The sequence below is a fragment of the Esox lucius genome, chromosome 14 (genome assembly GCF_011004845.1).
Source record: "Esox lucius isolate fEsoLuc1 chromosome 14, fEsoLuc1.pri, whole genome shotgun sequence".
In the NCBI taxonomy this organism is placed as follows: Eukaryota; Metazoa; Chordata; class Actinopteri; order Esociformes; family Esocidae; genus Esox; species Esox lucius.
In genome coordinates this window covers 16,184,982-16,202,863 of record NC_047582.1, presented here as the reverse complement: position 1 = coordinate 16,202,863, position 17,882 = coordinate 16,184,982, and the positions used below count along the sequence as shown (strand labels likewise).

At 41.8% G+C, this 17,882-nt stretch overlaps 1 protein-coding gene across 3 annotated transcripts in view; it reads left to right on the top strand.

The window, feature by feature from the left end:
- mcc (MCC regulator of WNT signaling pathway) overlaps positions 1 to 17,882 on the top strand; it is an 87,529-nt gene that overhangs the window by 1,718 nt on the left and 67,929 nt on the right. Inside the window, exons 2-3 of one of the 3 annotated variants that reach the window (XM_029125062.2) lie at positions 574 to 815; positions 2,473 to 2,759. In XM_029125062.2, coding sequence (XP_028980895.2) covers positions 574 to 815; positions 2,473 to 2,759 — 529 coding nt within the window. Of the gene's footprint in view, positions 1 to 573; positions 816 to 2,472; positions 2,760 to 16,378; positions 17,338 to 17,882 lie in introns of those variants that run through there. The other 2 variants (XM_029125063.2, XM_029125064.2) reach the window with 2 other exon arrangements.

Below are 17,882 nucleotides of genomic sequence, written 5' to 3'. Positions count from 1 at the left end.
AACAATTAATCCAGGGGAAACTTAGCCTGGAGCTGTGGTGGTACAGCAAGAAATAAATGCTGCGCTTGAAGGAAAGTTCACGGAGTGCGCAAGCCTGTCATAGCAGCAGCTAAGTGATCAAATGCATGCACCACACAGACAGACATGGGGCAACATGCTGGATATGAATTGCCATATATTGTCGTAGGTTTTGCTATTTTAGTGGGCTAATGTCAGTGTTGCATTAATTCGATTATAACAAGGAGGTAGCAGTTTCTGAGGCTTCTGAAACTTGTTTATGAGAGTTTGCGGTGGAACACAAAAAGATTCTTACCAATCGTCTCCAGAGACACTGATAATTAGGCTTTGAAATGCCAGTAGGATGTGAAGATTAAGAATACATTATTTAGATTAGCTACATAGCTAATGTTAGCAGAAGTTGTTAGCTACTTCTTGGTTGTGCATAGTGTTCTTGCTGTTATTTAAAGAAACTACTTGGAGTGTATTAATGGTTAACCTTTCTGTATGTCAAAATGGTTGCTCAACACTACATGCATAGTGGATGTTGAAGCACATCACCTTATTTCCGGTTAGGAATGATCTGCTCATGGTGTGCAGACAGCTTAACATGGAAGGGTCTGTGGCAGAGATCATGGGCCAGCTGGGAGCGGATGAGCGAGGCAAGATCTCCTTTGAGGACTTCACCCGCTGCCGCATGCAGCTGGTCAGCGAGATTCGTAAGGAAGAGGGTGAGCTCTCCCAGTGCTCCAAGGACTCTGAAACTAGGAAGCTCAGGGAACACATCAACTCTTGGCCAACCAGTGAGAACAGCCTAGGTGAGTATGGACATTTTAGCCATCCGTATTAGGAAAAATTGTGAGTGGCAGTGGTAAAGAAGAAATGTCAACTAATCACAGACATATGCCAAAAAGCAGTGTTCCTTCTAAAGCTGAGTTTGCCCCATTAGGTTTGCAATATTGGGAAAATGTAAAAGTAGGATCAAATCTACATATTATCAGATCGCTTTTCAATTCAACAAAACATCATGAAAAAATCGAACTTACTGTGATTTTGTTTCAGGCAGAAATGCGCATTCATATAAACATGCTAGTTTTGAATGCTGCCCAGACCATTGTGCAATAGACAGTCCTTGCTACAGTAGCGGCACATGCAAACATGCCATTTGCCCCAAGTGTCAACCTCAGTCACTTAACTGTAACAAATGCACAGATTTAGATGATTTGCTAAAAAGCATTTGATCAAGTCATAGAATGTCCCTTAATGTTTATAATGTTTACTGCAGATATGTACTGTCATGTGAAAAGTAAGTACACCCCCTGGAAAGTTGACTGAAAACATGGATAATTACTCATAAAGAATCAACAGACATGCAATTTCATAGGGTGTAAAAAGTAAACACTCATAGGTTCAATAGATATCGTCTCGCCCTCATTTCTTTTCTGGCCTTTAACGGTTTTCCTGTCTCTTGAGGGTATACGTATTGGTTTTACTATTCAGACAGCATTTGACACACAGTCCCCTGATTATTTCAGGACACCATTACATTATAGTCATCTAGGTAAATACTGTTATTATTGTATAACCATTGAGGGACCAGGATTTTGAGCACTGGGACTCAGAGCTCAGCCATAGAAACTCGACTATTGGTAGTGCTGACTAAAGGTTTTATTAAAATGCATAGAGTACATAACAAAAGGCCGTATTGCCAACATCTAGCGGTATATACATAATTATTTACGCTTAGAGTATATGCATGGCAGTATATAGGGTAGGGTGAATGTGTGGATGAGCTAATATGTGCGTGTTAGAGCAGAGTCAGAGTAGGTGGTCAGGTGTCGAGCATTAAGCTGGTGGATATTAACTGTCTCTGAGCCACATTTTACACAACACTGTTGTGTCTTACTTTTTCTGGTTATTCTGTTGGGCCTATGTGTTTTGGTCAAGTTAGTCAATCTAGTTAATATTTTAATGACCAGAGAGCTGCTATTCTAACTAGAATTTAACAGTGAAGTATGACTGGAATACTACATTGCGGTTCAGTTTCATAAAGGAGAATGGCATCCGCATTTAGAGACCTTTTGTTTGGTGTCTTTAGGATCATAGCCATGTTACGCAATGTGAAACCTTAAAGCATGAAAGAGAAGCAAAGAGCAAAGTTGAACAAACCTGTCTCACCCCTCTGTGGAGGTTAAGTCAGGGTAAGAGATATGTTTACCTCAGTCTGCCTCAATCTGCCTCAATCTGCCTCAACTCTTACACAAGCGACCCACTTCCTGCATTACATTTCTACAAAAGGTGTCCACTAGAAACAACTGAAGTCTACTGGATATGGAACATTTTAAAATAGAAATAATGCATGTTTAGACTCCTTAGGTTATTTTGACACTGATCTGGTTGGTAGTGTCAATCCTTCACACTGGTTATTAGTGTTGAGTTAATGTTTAGTTGATGTAATTAACATGTTTTTTCTAGGGGCTTTGTCGGGAGCCAGAGAGAGCTGGGAGTATGACTCTGGGTCCCGGGACCTCCAAAGTCCTGAAATCCAGCATCATCAGTCAGAGGCGCTGCAGCATCCACCCCTCACCCAGAAGGTTCTGCAAAAGCCTGGGACTATCCTAGAACACCAGACTGCCCTCCAGAAGCTCCTGCAACAGCCCGGGACTATCCTAGAACACCAGACTGCCCTCCAGAAGCTCCTGGACAAGTCCAGTGCCCCCCCTTCCCCCCTAGGGGGAAACTACCTGGAGCTGGCAAACACAGTAAGTATTCCCCTGTGGGTGCTGAGAACTGCTATGTGTGTACTGGTTAATGCTGGCATTTGCATTGTATGTATTTTGAAATGTCCTTATGCTTACCCAATGACAAAAAAAATTGCAGTTTTGACTCAGAAGCTGCTCAGCGATCCTGCACGAAATGGCTGCCGTTGCCACCCACCATTTGATGAAAACTGATTTAGAACATAAGAATATAGTTTATATTTTCCCATCTGACTATTTTACCCCTGATTTACTGGATTATTATTTCGAACAGTTTTGGAGTTATTGCTTAATGAATTGATTGTTGGTGTAGTAAGCATGGTCCTGCAACAGAGGGCAGTGCTGCTCATTAACGCCTCATCTGATTTTTTCCTTTTGTTAATGGAGCAGGCAATGAACTTCGGTATGGCTTGACTTGAGCATAAATCAGGGTACCTCTAACTATGGTTTGGATTTAAAGTGGGTAATTATAAATCTGTGCATAAGAGAAACTTAACCATTCATCTTTAATGAGGATTTCCCAATTCCTATAGTGAATTTCAGCTGAATTAAAGGGGTAGTCCACTTCCAGAAGCACGTCTAATCAAACTTGCTAATACCCATTAGTGTACCCACTTGTGGCTGTTATGCCCCAAACACAACACACCGTTCCACCGTTACCACCACAATTACACTCCATTACCCATACTTTTACACCACCATTTATTACCGTCCCTATTAGATTCCATTACCAACACTATTACACCACCATTATTACACCACCATTACGTCCCTATTAGATTCCATTACCAACACTGTTACACCACCATTATTACACCACTATTACCGTACCTATCAGATTCCATTACCAACACTATTACACCACCATTATTACACCACCATTACCACCACTATTACACTCCATTACCAACACCATTACACCACCATTATTACACCACCATTACCATCCCTATTAGATTCCATTACCAACACTATTACACCACCATTATTACACCACCATTACCATCCCTATTAGATTCCATTACCAACACTATTACACCACCATTATTACACTCCACCACTATTACACCACCACTACCACTATTACACCACCTCCACTATTACACCACTTCCACTATTACACCACCTCCACCACCACTGTTACACCACCACCACTATTACACCACCTCCACTATTACACCACCTCCACTATTACACCACCTCCACTATTACACCACCTCCACCACCACTGTTACACCACCACCACTATTACACCACCTCCACTATTACACCACCTCCACTATTACACCACCTCCACCACCACTGTTACACCACCACCACTATTACACCACCACCACTACCACTTACACCACCACCACTGTTACACCACCACCACTATTACACCACCACCACTATTACACCACCAACACCACCAGTATTACACCACCTCCACCACCACTGTTACACCACCACCACTATTACACCACCACCACTACCACTTACACCACCAACACTGTTACACCACCACCACTATTACACATTATTACTCTAGCTAGCCACTGAGGTATAACTGAACCGAGCCAGTCAGCCTGTCCAGAGAGCATTGGATTGTGGGATTTGTTGTTGACTTGAGTGAAAAAGGCTTTCAACAAAATAAATATTAGGAGTGCTGTAAACTTACTTTTTCAGCTGATTAAATGTATGCCAACCAACCATGACCCAATCCTTTTGTCTTACTGAGGTATTGAGATCTGGACCTCTAAGCCAGTTCCAGTCCCTTTTGTTACTGTAACCCGTTAACCATCCAAGCGCGTGTAATTAATGAAGAGGTAGAACAGAAAACCAGCAGGCTTTGGACCTCGTAGTCAAAAATTTGAATACCCCTGCTCTGGAATGAACAACTTGGATATGTTGGCCTATCCAAATAAAGATCCTGCTTGGCACAGGTAGGGATTCCAACCCACTGTGAGTGTTGGTTCTTCCTGTCGCAGCCTTAAGGGATATCTTCTTCAGTGTGATATTAATTAACCTCCCTGCAAGTGTTGACCTTGGTTCTTCCTGTCACTTAGCCTTTAGGGATATAATCTTCAGTATGATATTAATTAACCTCCCTGAGCAGCGATTTGATCACAACATTACAGTCCTTCATTAATGCTTCCATATTTATTATTAATCTGATGAGGCTGTCACATGAGCTGTCACATCTTTTATATTGGGTTTCAAAGCTGGGTGCCTTTTATGAAGCCACATAAATCATTTACTGCTTTATTACTGAGATCGCATCATGACATTGTCCTGGTAATTAGCACATGCACTGGTGAGAATGGGAGGTTAAATGCAATCAGTTGTGACTGACAAAGACAGAGAGGGAGGTTTGTTTCTGCTGGACAAAGTGTTCTCACTAGTCACTCACCCCACACGCATTTAGGAGACACTCAACAGGCTCGTCCTGCCGGCACTGTGTTTGATTCGGCAACCAGCCTTGGATTACAGTACTAATAGAACATCTGGTTGCTGACATAGGAAGCCTATGGAACTGTCAGTGTTTATAGACACTGATGTCTCATGTTATTTTTGGGTTGTTTGTTATTTTGCATCTTTGGGTTGGTTCTTTGTACATGAGCCTAGGAAAGGACTAAATGATGATTTAGGACTGGTTTATTCTACCTTTATGCAACCGTCTTTTTACCATGTGACCTGTTAATATGTAGATGCCTTTTTTTTTTAATTAGGTTCTGTCATTGAAGGGCGTTTATTAATTTTGAGTGGATGAGTGGAGAGCATTTCCTGCAGGGCTATTTTGTAGCAGTGCTGCTGATGAATCTATACCGTCACGGCCAAAAAATTTATGTTTTGCAAGTGCAGTGCTGTTTGGCTGCGCTGTACGGTGAGAACATAAAGCCATGAGGTATCTAGGCTGCTAGGCTGAGCCTGCAAACACCTTTTTATAAAGTGTTATAACTGAGACATCACCCATAGTTCTATGTTAACAAAGTTATTGAAATGTGCAAATAAATCTAAATTCAAACAAAAGCAGTGGCCATCTTGTATGGTAAGTACAGTGCAAGTGTTTCACTTGCTTTTTACTGTATGAGTATACAGTGGGGAGAACAAGTATTTGATACACTGCCGATTTTGCAGGTTTCCCCACTTAAAAAGCATGTAGAAGTCTGTAATTTTTATCATAGGTACTCTTCAACTGTGAGTGACGGAATCTAAAACAAAAATCCTGAAAATCACATTGTATGATTTTTAAGTAATAAATTAGCATTTTATTGCATGACATAAGTATTTGATACATCAGAAAAGCAAAACTTTGTATTTGGTACAGAAACCTTTGTTTGCAATTACAGAGATCATACGTTTCCTGTAGTTCTTGACCAGGTTTGCACACACTGCAGCAGGGATTTTGGCCCACTCCTCCATACAGACCTTCACCAGATCCTTCAGGTTTCAGGGCTGTCGCTGGGCAATAGGGACTTTCAGCTCCCTCCAAAGATTTTCGATTGGGTTCAGGTCTGGAGACTGGCTAGGCCACTCCAGGACCTTGAGATGCTTCTTACGGAGCCACTCCTTAGTTGCCCTGGCTGTGTGTTTTGGGTCGTTGTCATGCTGGAAGACCCAGCCACGACCCATCTTCAATGCTCTTACTGAGGGAAGGAGGTTGTTGGCCAGGATCTCACGATACATGACCCCATCCATCCTCCCCTCAATACGATGCAGTCATCCTGTCCCCTTTGCAGAAAAGCATCCCCAAAGAATGATGTTTCCACCTACATGCTTCACGGTTGGGATGGTGTTCTTGGGGTTGTACTCATCCTTCTTCCTCCAAACACGACGAGTGGAGTTTAGACCAAAAAGCTCTATTTTTGTCTCATCAGACCACATGACCTTCTCCCATTCGTCCTCTGGATCATCCAGATGGTCATTGACAAACCTCAGACGGGCCTGGACATGCGCTGGCTTGAGCAGGGGGACCTTGCGTGCGCTGCAGGATTTTAATCCAACGACGGCGTAATGTGTTACTAATGGTTTTCTTTGAGACTGTGGTCCCAGCTCTCTTCAGGTCATTGACCAGGTCCTGCCATGTAATTCTGGGCTGATCCCTCACCTTCCTCATGATCATTGATGCCCCACGAGGTGAGATCGTGCATGGAGTCCCAGACCGAGGGAGATTGACCGTCATCTTGAACTTCTTGCACTTTTCTAATAATTGCGCCAACAGTTGTTGCCTTCTCACCAAGCTGCTTGCCTATTGTCCTGTAGCCCATCCCAGCCTTGTGCAGGTCTACAATTTTATCCCTGATGTCCTTACACAGCTCTCTGGTCTTGGCCATTGTGGAGAGGTTGGAGTGTGTGGACAGGTGTCTTTTATACAGGTAACGAGTTCAAACAGGTGCAGTTAATACATGTAATGAGTGGAGAACAGGAGGGCTTCTTAAAGAAAAACGAACAGGTCTGTGAGAGCTGGAATTCTTACTGGTTGGTAGGTGATCAAATACTTATGTCATGAAATAAAATGCTAATTAATTATTTAAAAATCAGCAGTGTATCAAATACTTGTTCTCCTCACTGTATGCAAGTTTTCAATGTACTTCTGACTTTTAATTTCATAGCTGGATTGCTGGCCACAGTGGCTGGTGAGCCATAAAGTAGACAAAGTTTTGGTGTTTTCTATTCCTATCTGCAGCACCTTTTATTATAATGAATGTCTTACTTATTTTGCCAAGATATAAGATAGGAGATAAGCTAGAAACCACATTCTTCACAAAACACAAAAATGCAACCCTCAAGATTCCAAACACGTCACCAGAAGCCATCTGACAGCTAAGCAACAAAAAACAGTTGCCCCCAGAACCCCTGCTAGGACAATCAGTGCCCCCAGTGCTAAACCAGAATCCTGTGGGAAACACTGGAGTGAATACTAATTTGTAGGTGTGTGCATGCAGGTATTACAGAGAGACGTGTCACCCAGCATCATGGACAGCAGATAATATATTGCCTTCCCTGGAAGAATAAAAAAAAAATTCCCCTCATCCAGCTCATCCCCTCATCTAGTTATCTAACTCCATCTCCCCCACAATCAGTGAACGACATTTTGTTTGGGAAGGAAATGGTATGCCTGTCTTTATCTCTGGGGGAAGAAATGTTATCCCTGGGTTTGCTGACTGCTTTCTATGGCAGTTTGAGGTTATTCACACCCCGGTTCATTAGCTCGTATTGTATTAGCCAGTTTAAGTGCATTTAATAACCATGCTGAATTGCGTTGCCCCTATTCCATTTCTCATTGTAACATCAACAATTTTTATATCCCACAAAGAGGAAGACTTGCTGTAAGTACAGTTTTCTCTCCTCTCTTGTCAGTATTTTACTTTTGGTGTCAGTGTGTTTAATCCCCTTAATTTTAGTCTCCTTTAGGTACTTTTTAGTAAACTAACCTGGTCATCGAGGCTTAGTTTGCAGTGTGGTTTGCAGAAATATTTTGCGGATTGTATGGCTTACTGATCCACGTCCGGAGAGTGTTTATGATCTGTTATATCTGTTTTTTTTAATTGAGCTGAGCTTTCTTTGGTCATTCACTGTAGAGGTGTTGATTCACTTACCAGGCAGTTTGCTATAGGTCGTACACGCACTGGCTGATGCTTCACAGTGGCCACGCCCAACTACTTGGGTAAGGAAGTAAAAAATCCTTCACAACGACAGGCCGATACATCGACCGCATTTCTGCAGAAGCTGCACCGATCCGTCTGTCAATCTCCCGTTCCATCCTTCCCTCACTCGTGAACAAGACCCCTAGATACTTAAACTCCTCCACTTGAGGCAGGCACTCTCCACCAACCTGAAGTGGGCAAGCCACCCTTTACCGACTGAGGACCATGGCCTCGGATTTGGAGGGACTGATTTTCATCCCAACCGCTTCACACTCGGCTGCAAACCGTCTCAGTGCATGCTGAAGGTCCTGGTTTGAAGGGGCCAACACGACAACATCATCCGCAAAGAGCAGAGATGAAATCTTGTGTTCCCCAAACCTGACACCCAGAGGGTGTCACCTGGAGGGTGTCAGGCGGTGGATGTCATTTTTCACAAACACTTACAGAAAAATTTATGTAGTCAAAAAATCATCGACCCCTATATCCACCATCTAACTAAATAAATTAGGCAGACTCATTTTAGCTTGCTAACATTAGCACCGATAGCTATTCTTGACAGACTTTGCTAGCTAATGACAACCTTGCCATTGGTCAAAACCGTTAACCACCCCCCTCCTTTTTTACAAGGTGCAATAAGGTCAGTCATCTACCTGTTCCAAGTCCCTGCTGTAGCCTAGGGTCGAGTGTATGAGACTAATCTTTCTGCATTCTATCATCACCCTCCAAAATAGCACTTTCATTTTTAATATAACCAGTAGGAAGTCTGAAACTGCTTGGTTATCATTGCATCTCTGTAAGTCCCCATCAGCAAGATCTGTTATAAAGCTGTAACGGATGAGTTATATGTGCCTTAGATTGCTCTTTTAAAAGCCCAAGCCTCAGCCATTCCCAGGCAGGCACTAATCCTGATGTTAGCATTGATCACAGGAACGCTGTCTGCCATCTATCTCGCTGTGTGCTGTATGTCACTGCCTGAGAGTAATTGTATTTACCCATTACTTGATGACAATAATTATTTTTGTCCAGGCATTAAGCCCACGGGTCAGTCTCAACATTAACCTCTGGCATTCATTGGGCCAGCAGTAGAAAAGGCATGGACTGGTCCTCCAGGAATTGTAAATACTTTGCATTGTAAAATGTCAAAGGGAAAGTATGACAATTATCACAAAGTTGTATAATAATGCTGTCTTCCTCAGTGTCCCCAGTGTTTTATATTGTTATTCCTCATTCAACCTTATTACTGACCTGAGGAACGCATTTAATCAATTTGTGCTGAACCGGTGGTAAAAATCTCCCTGGTCATTGGTGGACCCAGGTTTTGCTGTTAGTCTCGTTACAGCATTTCCTTTTTTTGATAAATCAGATAATGTTATTTAAGGCTTTTGACTTGGTAGAGAAAGAATGGCGACACCAGGCTGGCCATTAGCCAGTCCTTCTATGGGGGGAAAGCTGCTACTGGATTTGGATTTGCTGTGGAGGAATTTTGGCCTTCTCTTCCATGCAGAGCTGCATTTTCTCAGTGGGTTGTGTGAGATATTCAGTATAAACTGCTCTTACAGGTCCTGCCACAACAGCTAAATTGAGTTTAGGTCTGAACTTTCACTAGGGCATTCTAAAATGGGATTTCTTCTTGTCATCTAGACATGATGATGTATTTTTGGATTATTTTCTTGATTACGGCGATGACACAGGTGCGCTTCAGCTATAATGTCACAGAGGGGTGACTAGACATTCTCCCGGTAATGTCGCTGAGTAAAAGCAGCCCTGCATGAGTGGGACAAAATTCCTCCACAAGAACTGATCAACAACTAAAATTGCAATTCAGTTTTCACAGAGGGTCATTGGGTGTTGTATAAATGTTATTTGTTCACTCAGGTTCTTTTCATAACATTTTGGTTCTAACAACATTTAGTGTACAAATATGCAAAAGAAAGAAAAATATTGAATCGTTAAATACTTTTTCACAGCACTTAATTGGTTTGTTCCCTGAATCTCTGTAGCATCAATCCATAGCCTCCTGTGTGCTAGGTTCTGGGCTTGCTGCTATATCAGCCTGTGTACTAGCTAGACAGGCTGAGCAAATTCACACAAAGTGAACTTGGGTTTCACTGTGGCACTCCTATTTTCTTTCTCTTGGAAAAGTGCCCAGACAAGCATTAGCGAGTCCGAATACATTCGCCCAGCAAGCACCACTGCAATGCACAGTCATTCTGTCCTCTGTAACAAGGTGTTACCCTAGACTGAATGTTTCAGAGTAGCGTAGCCTGTTTTTGATTTGGCTGTTTTGGACTAACCTGTTGGAAGATGATTAAGAGGACGATGTATTGGTGATGATGTAAGTAAAGTGGTTATGATCAAGTGGATGAAGGAGATGAGTGGTGTTTCTGTGGGGAAAGTTGCTTTAGGCCATGCTAGTCCTAAAGCCAACAGCTGGTTTGGAGTAGATGTAGCTTTACACCAGACCCGACACCACTGCATAGGCTAACGATTTGGATTTGGATGCCGGTGTGGTTGAGGGCAGAGGATGTTGAATGTTTTAGAACGCTGGTAGGACTGGGTGGAATTGACTTTCAGGGCTTGTTCTCATTTTTGTATGCTTGGAGAATTGCTTTCTGTTGAGGCATTTGCTATTTTAGTTTCAGCTATTATATATATATATATTCTAACAGTATCATTTTCAGTATGATTGTCAGTGTGATTTCTGTATGCTGCAACTGATTGCTTTATATTGCTTTGGAAGATGGTATTTCCCTGCTGGGTAGGAATGTGAGCTTGCTTCCAGTAATAACCTGTTAGATTTACTTTAAGTGTTGTTATGTGAACAAATATTTCTACAACTTATCTCATTTATTTTCTCAATCAGGAAAAGGATGTATTCTCCAGGTCATTGTTCTCAGTTCATTTTCACTGGGAGAAGAAATGGCAGACCACGTAGACTACACACTTCATACCATTTAGTTGAGACTTTCAATTAGAAAGCTAACCAGATCTCAATGTACCGTAAGTCAAGCTTCATGAATCATGCATGCGTATCTTTTTGCAAGGCCAGCGCAGTTCTGTCTAAACATAGCCCAGCAGCGTTTCTGATATACTTGAGTGCAGTCAGCAAAGGTTCATCTTTTTGCCTCCTGCTACCACTCTAATCTCCTGCTGTTTGAATTGTTTGAATTGTTTTAAAATATCAGTGGGTAATGGTAATTTCTTGCACAGTTCTTTTTGATATATCGTACCATGAAAAAGTGTTTGCCCCCTGAGATTTTCTTTCATTTTGCATATTTTAATGTTCTTCAGATATTCATTCAAACCTAATAGCATATAAAGGGAACCTATCTGATTGTATGTGGGACCCCATGCTGTCGGCTAGTTTATAGTTAGCTTGGAGGTCTGTTGCTCGACTAAGATATTTTAATCGAGCAGATGCATAGCCATTCACTTATCTTACTACCACCTACTCCATTGTTTCCTCACTGTGTCCATCTGGTTGTGTCACTTCACTGTGTAGTCATGTGGTGGCGTCAGCCAAGCTGGATGGCTTAGTCCATCCCTGGACAAAATATATGCTACTGAAATTGTGGCTACATTGTGACCATAGTGTGACTCTAAATCAAACAATATTATTTTATCTTTTCTGAATTGTATGGTAATGAGGACCAGCTTAATGCCAAACATTCCCATTAATTTATCAGCTTTTTATTTTTGCAGACGACACACGTGAACTGGACCGCAATTATAGCCAACGATTTGGCCTGCCTTCCAATGTAGCTTCACTTTGTTACTCTTAGTTAAACTAAACAACAACACAAACATGGTTTTGTGCACAGTCAAATAAGTCAAATAATATCTGTAATAAATAATATCTGATACACTGAGTGTCTAATAAAGCTATTAGAAACTTATTTCCTGGTACATTTTAGTCAAATTAAAACCTAGACCTGTGGTGTACATGAGACTTGGATCAAGGTTGAAGGTTTATTCCCTCTATTTATAATTATAAGGGTCGAGGGGAAATCTAATGAAAATCCTGTGGCATTCTGTCATCCAGCTATGCTCTTTAGTGCACAGTTCCACGCTTGTGTGTCATATGTGATAGGGGCGTGTTTTCCAACACGCCGAACTTGGGAATCTTCAATTAGTGCATTTTCCCACCGTGAAGTCACTGTCAGCGGTTCTGGAATGTTCCAGCGTGCACTATTTAATTGACACATGCTGGTTTGCAGGTTAAACAACATTGTTAATTGGTACTTGGATTTCACTTCACATATAGTTACAACAACACACTTTGTTGTCAATTTGCGATTTGGCAACGTCAGGACAAACACTGGAAGTAGTGTGGTTGCGGCTGAATCTGGGAATCCCTGCAGCTGCAGTCGGGTTGAGAACATATTTTTTATTATTGGTTGGCTTGTCAGTATCCCCCTTGGCTTTTTATTATTTCATCAAAAAGTGGCTTAAAGTGTCAAAAGAACTTGGTTTAAAACATGTCTACTTTGGAAAAAATTGACATTAAAAATGTTCACTAGTTGAGAGACTCAGTCATCAAAAATATATTTTAGTTGGAGACAGCCGTACATTCCACAGTATTGACCCTATACCTACGTATAAGCATTTGTTGATAGTGTGATACTTTTGATGATGCTTTGCTGCCTCCAGACCTAGACAACTTGCTATCATTGAAAAAACAAGAATTCTGCTTCTGGGTCTTTCAGCAAAACTATTATCTAAAATACACAAGTAAGCCTACATCAGTGAAAAGGGTCAATGTTCAGACCAAAAGCCAATTTAGATGTGGGAGGACGTACAGTGGGAAGAACAAGTATTTGATACACTGCCGATTTTGCAGGTTTTCTCACATACAAAGCATGTAGAGGTCTGTAATTTTTATCATAGGTACACTTCAACTGTGAGTGATGGAATCTAAAACAAAAATCCAGAAAATCACATTGTATGATTTTTAAGTAAATAATTTGCATTTTATTGCATGACAAAAATATTTGATCACCTACCAACCAGTAAGAATTCCGTCTCTCACAGACCTGTTAGTTTTTCATGGAAGAGAATTTCTTAAATGTGATGTGAGATCAGCTACAAAAGAAAGCTTTTGATTGCTGTCATTGCTGTGTATGGTGGCACAACCACTTTTTGAGTGTAAGGGAGCAATCATTTTTGCATAGGTGGGAATTGGGTGTGGCTTAATGGAGTGCATTAAGGAAATGTAATGTAAAAATGTTGCTCTATTCGTACACTCCGGTTCCCTTTTTATTTCAGAATGGTTGATGAATAAACAACAATTAGTGCCAACCCGACTGTAGCACTGAAGTTCTCTTAGTGAAATGAATGGGAGAACGCATTATGTTGGGAATTAATTTAATTAGCGATGAAATATACATATTTGAGTGAAGCTGTGGGTAAGCATTGTGCTGCGTGGACGGTAAGTTGAAGTATTGAGCCTCCCTTCTTTGAAGTCTTCTTACTATTGCCTGTGAATTCATTGATCTGGGCACAGTGAGTTTAAATTAGTGTTGGTTCCTGTTCCAATTTGCATCGCAAGTAAGGCACATTTCTAATTAGGGGCATATGCCGGCAGGTGTGTGTTTCCTCTATTCATTTTGCTGTTTGTGTGTTTGCATGCTGATGAGCAGTGTCCAGCTTGAGGAGCTGCATGATTTGTAGCTGAGCTAAAAGGTCAGGATCACACAAGTGCTTTCCTAACACCTGCTGTGGGTCTGTAGAAAATAGCTGGGTATGTTCCTGACACTCCTCTTGTGTCAATCTTTGTCTGTGCATGTTGGTCCTGTGCTGCTATGGGGTCTACCTGACACTGATTCCACTGTTGTGGCTTCCCGTCACATCTCAACAGGTCAAATGAAAATCTAACATCAATAGGGGGAGCCATTGATTCGATTTTACATTCAAGGCACTTGACAAGAGGTGGTCATTATACAAATTGTTATAGTCCTGAAGTGACTCTCTTTCCCTTTGCCAACATAATCCAACCCAGTGTTCACCTAACTTTTTTGAGGCAAGTCGAGTTTCTTAGTCAAAATACAGGCTACTGTTTTCAACACAACTTAAAAATGTAAACCTGTATGCAACATTAACCTATTAAAAAAATGCTCAGTAACAATAGAGGTTTACGCTATAGGCTTTTTTCCTATATTTAAATGAAATATATAAGAAAATACACACTTAGTCTTAAGCAAGCCTACTTTCCTGCTCCTAAAGATGCAGTGTGAGTAGAGCAGGACATTTTATGTCACAGTATCAACAGTGCCATCAAGAAACAAGCAGACAAGGTCATCTAAGCTCTCCAGTTGATGCTCTAGTAGGCAAATGCAGTCGTGGCCAAATGTATTGGCCCTATTGTACATATGTTCTTCTCCAATAGCTCTAAAAATAATAATTTTTACTCCATGATTTCATGTACATAAACAAAACATGTGGCAATTATTTCAGACACATTGAAAAAGTAAGTACTCTCCCTAGAAATGTGTATTTTTTTCTTTATACATATTTGGACATATAGGTATGTAGTCTTCACTTCAATGCTATTGGCAGGTAAAGGTAACCTAAAGTAACACATTTCACTGAAAGATTATACTTTGCAATAATTTATTAATAAAGAAATGTCATTTCATTGTGCCGAACAAGTAAGTACACCCTCAGCTTCAATAGCTGGTGTTGTCCCCTTTGGCTGAAATTTCTTAATGCAGCCATGTCTTGTACCTGTGTATCAGTATCTTATATCAACTGGGAGGATTTTGTCCCATTCTTCTTTACAGTACTGCTTCAGCTGTGTCATATTCAAGGGCTTTCTTGCATGCATGGCCTACTTCAACCCCCATAGCTTTTTGATATGATTGAGATCTGAGCTTTGACTCTGCCATTCCATAATGCTATTTTTTTTTCTTTTTTAATCATTCTGTTTTAGCGTTGCTTGGGTATTTTGGATCATTGTCCTTTTGAAGGATCCATTTTTGTTTCAGCTTTTCTACCTCTGGCCTCTGACACTGGGTTTGGCATCAGTGAACCTCCATGTTCAAAAGTGGGGAAGGTGTTCTATTATTTCAGGGCTTCATTTTGTTTTCTGTAAACATAGAGACAGTGTGCTTTAAAATGCTTTAAATGCATCTCACCTGTCTACAGGAAATTGTCCTAGAAGGATTGCATGTTCAGGTATGTTTTGGAAAATGATCTTGTTCTCAGTAGTGAGGTCCTCTGGGTCTCCTACAATACAACCCTCTTTCATTGAGTTGGCGTCAAATAGTGCAAGTTGAAGCTGTCATACCTTGTTTCTGAAGGTCAACATGAATCTGTCTGGCTTTTGTTGACTACAGTGGCACAGGCTTTCAACGTCTTGATAACAAAGTATGGTAAGAAGCATCACCCTGCTTAAAATTGTAATCTTTTTAACTACTGTTAGTAGGTGACAGTTTAATTCTCCAGGCAATTTTAAGAATTTCTTTTTGTGGACTACGCTTTACTAAATTATTCAGATTTTCTGGTTTTGTTCAATTACAAACCAAAGAAATACATACAGCATATGGATACCCAAAACAGAGCAACGAATTAAGCTCTCGCATGTTGATTTTCATGTAAATGTTTGCTGATCACGGAATGCCTTGGAGATTGACACGTTTTGTGTTTAGCGGTCCATCATTGATCCAGGTAGTGAAAAATTCATTACTGGTTACTCTAAACACTGGCCATCAATATATTCATAAAGGCTCCAATCTGTTCATATTTAATGAGGACTGGACAGACGGCTAATGAACTGGTCTATTAGGGCACGTCAAGCACACTATAATTAAGTCTAGGACAGGACCCTCACTGTAATCGCTTTAACAGCCTGACAGAGGAGGAAAAGGAAAGTTCTGGAAGTGTGCCATTTCTAGAGCTCAGGGAAGAAAATAGGTGGGAGAGGGAGGGGAAAGACAGGATGCACTCTGTTGAACATACCATTAGTGCCGCGGCACAGTCCTGTGTGTACGCTGGTCTGAGTTTAGCTAAGAAAACAGCTGAAACAGGCTATTCTAGAAACTCCCACCAGGAGTGAGAGCGGGAGGGAGTAGAGGACAGGCTCGACTCGAGGGAGTGATAAGCAGTGATAGTGAGAGTAGAGATGGGCAGAGCGAGGACGTGAGAGATGCCAGAGTGTGCGAGAATATGCGGTTGTGCATGAGATCCGCAATTAGAATATTTTTGAGAGGCACGGAAGCTGAATGAATAGCTGGAGACCGTGAGGGAGTGCTGCTAAAACTTACACCCTTATCTGCCCAGAGGAAACAGAGGAAGAGAGAGGAACAACCGCCTGCGGACTGGAATCCGGCAAGCAGTCTAGCAGCGGAGACGTTGACACACTGGGGAACGCCCCCATACACACACACACACAGACCCTGGCCCCAGGGAGTTCTCTCCACACACAGTCCAGCCGTAGTGGCAGCATGTGGAAATGACAGGGGGGAGCCAGCCCGGAGAGAATACAGCAGTTTTTCCTTGGATACCCACAGGAACGGTTTGCCTGCGGGGCAGCGGGAGCGCTAATCACTGAAGGGCTAACGGATGATAGAACCCGTGCCGGCGCGGTTTTGCGACTGTGCACCTCTGAACGGTGTACATGAGCATGTATGTGTGTATACCCCTTACCTTTGGTCAGTGTGTGTGCGTGTTTGTGAGTGTGTTCACTCTGATCACTACACGGAATAAGGGAATGTTTCTGAATGAAGATGGCTGGCCACAGCAGCCAGCAGACGCCGGAGACTATAGGCAGCTGAAGACAAGAGACTAAGGGACCGCATTTTTCCTTTTGTCCCTTTTTGTCTTTCCCGTTCCTCCGTCTTTCTTTCCTCCTGTCTGCCTGGAATCCAAATCTCATTGAAGAGTTTGGGGAAATCATGAACTCTTCTGGAGCAGTCAAAAAATTTGGGAGGGACTCCCAGATTGAAGGGCGTGAGGTAAGATGGCTCATTTCTTTACAACTGTCCAGAACTAAACTGTCTGTGTCTCTGAGGCTTTTATCTCATGGCTATAAGTTCTGAGTAGTAGATGTCTGTTAGTTCAAAAAGGATTGGGTCTAAGGTTTCTCTTACTTGATGAGGTTTGGTTTGGAAGAGTTTACTCATGTTTTAGTGTTTCCGTGAAATCCAGTTGTGTCTAATATCCTGGTTATTTCATAGTTGGGCCAAGAGGTAGGTCTCGTTTCCTGAGCGAGTTGGCTGTCATTTTTGGAAGACTTCAGTCAGAGTTGTCTTTCTGTCTTTCATCCCCCTGTAAACACTTCTGCTCCTTCATGTGGGCAGCTCACGGCTCACTGAGTCTCCAAGCAGCGAGTTGTCAGAATATGTGAGTCATCTGGGTTTGTCCTCTAACCCTTTTTCTCTCCCCCTGTTCCCCAGCATATTAAATCCAGGCGGGGGGGGGTATGTTCATGCAAAATACCTCTGGAGGGTGAAGGAACATTTAGGTGAAGTGCCTCAGGGTGAATAACACGCCAAACTGT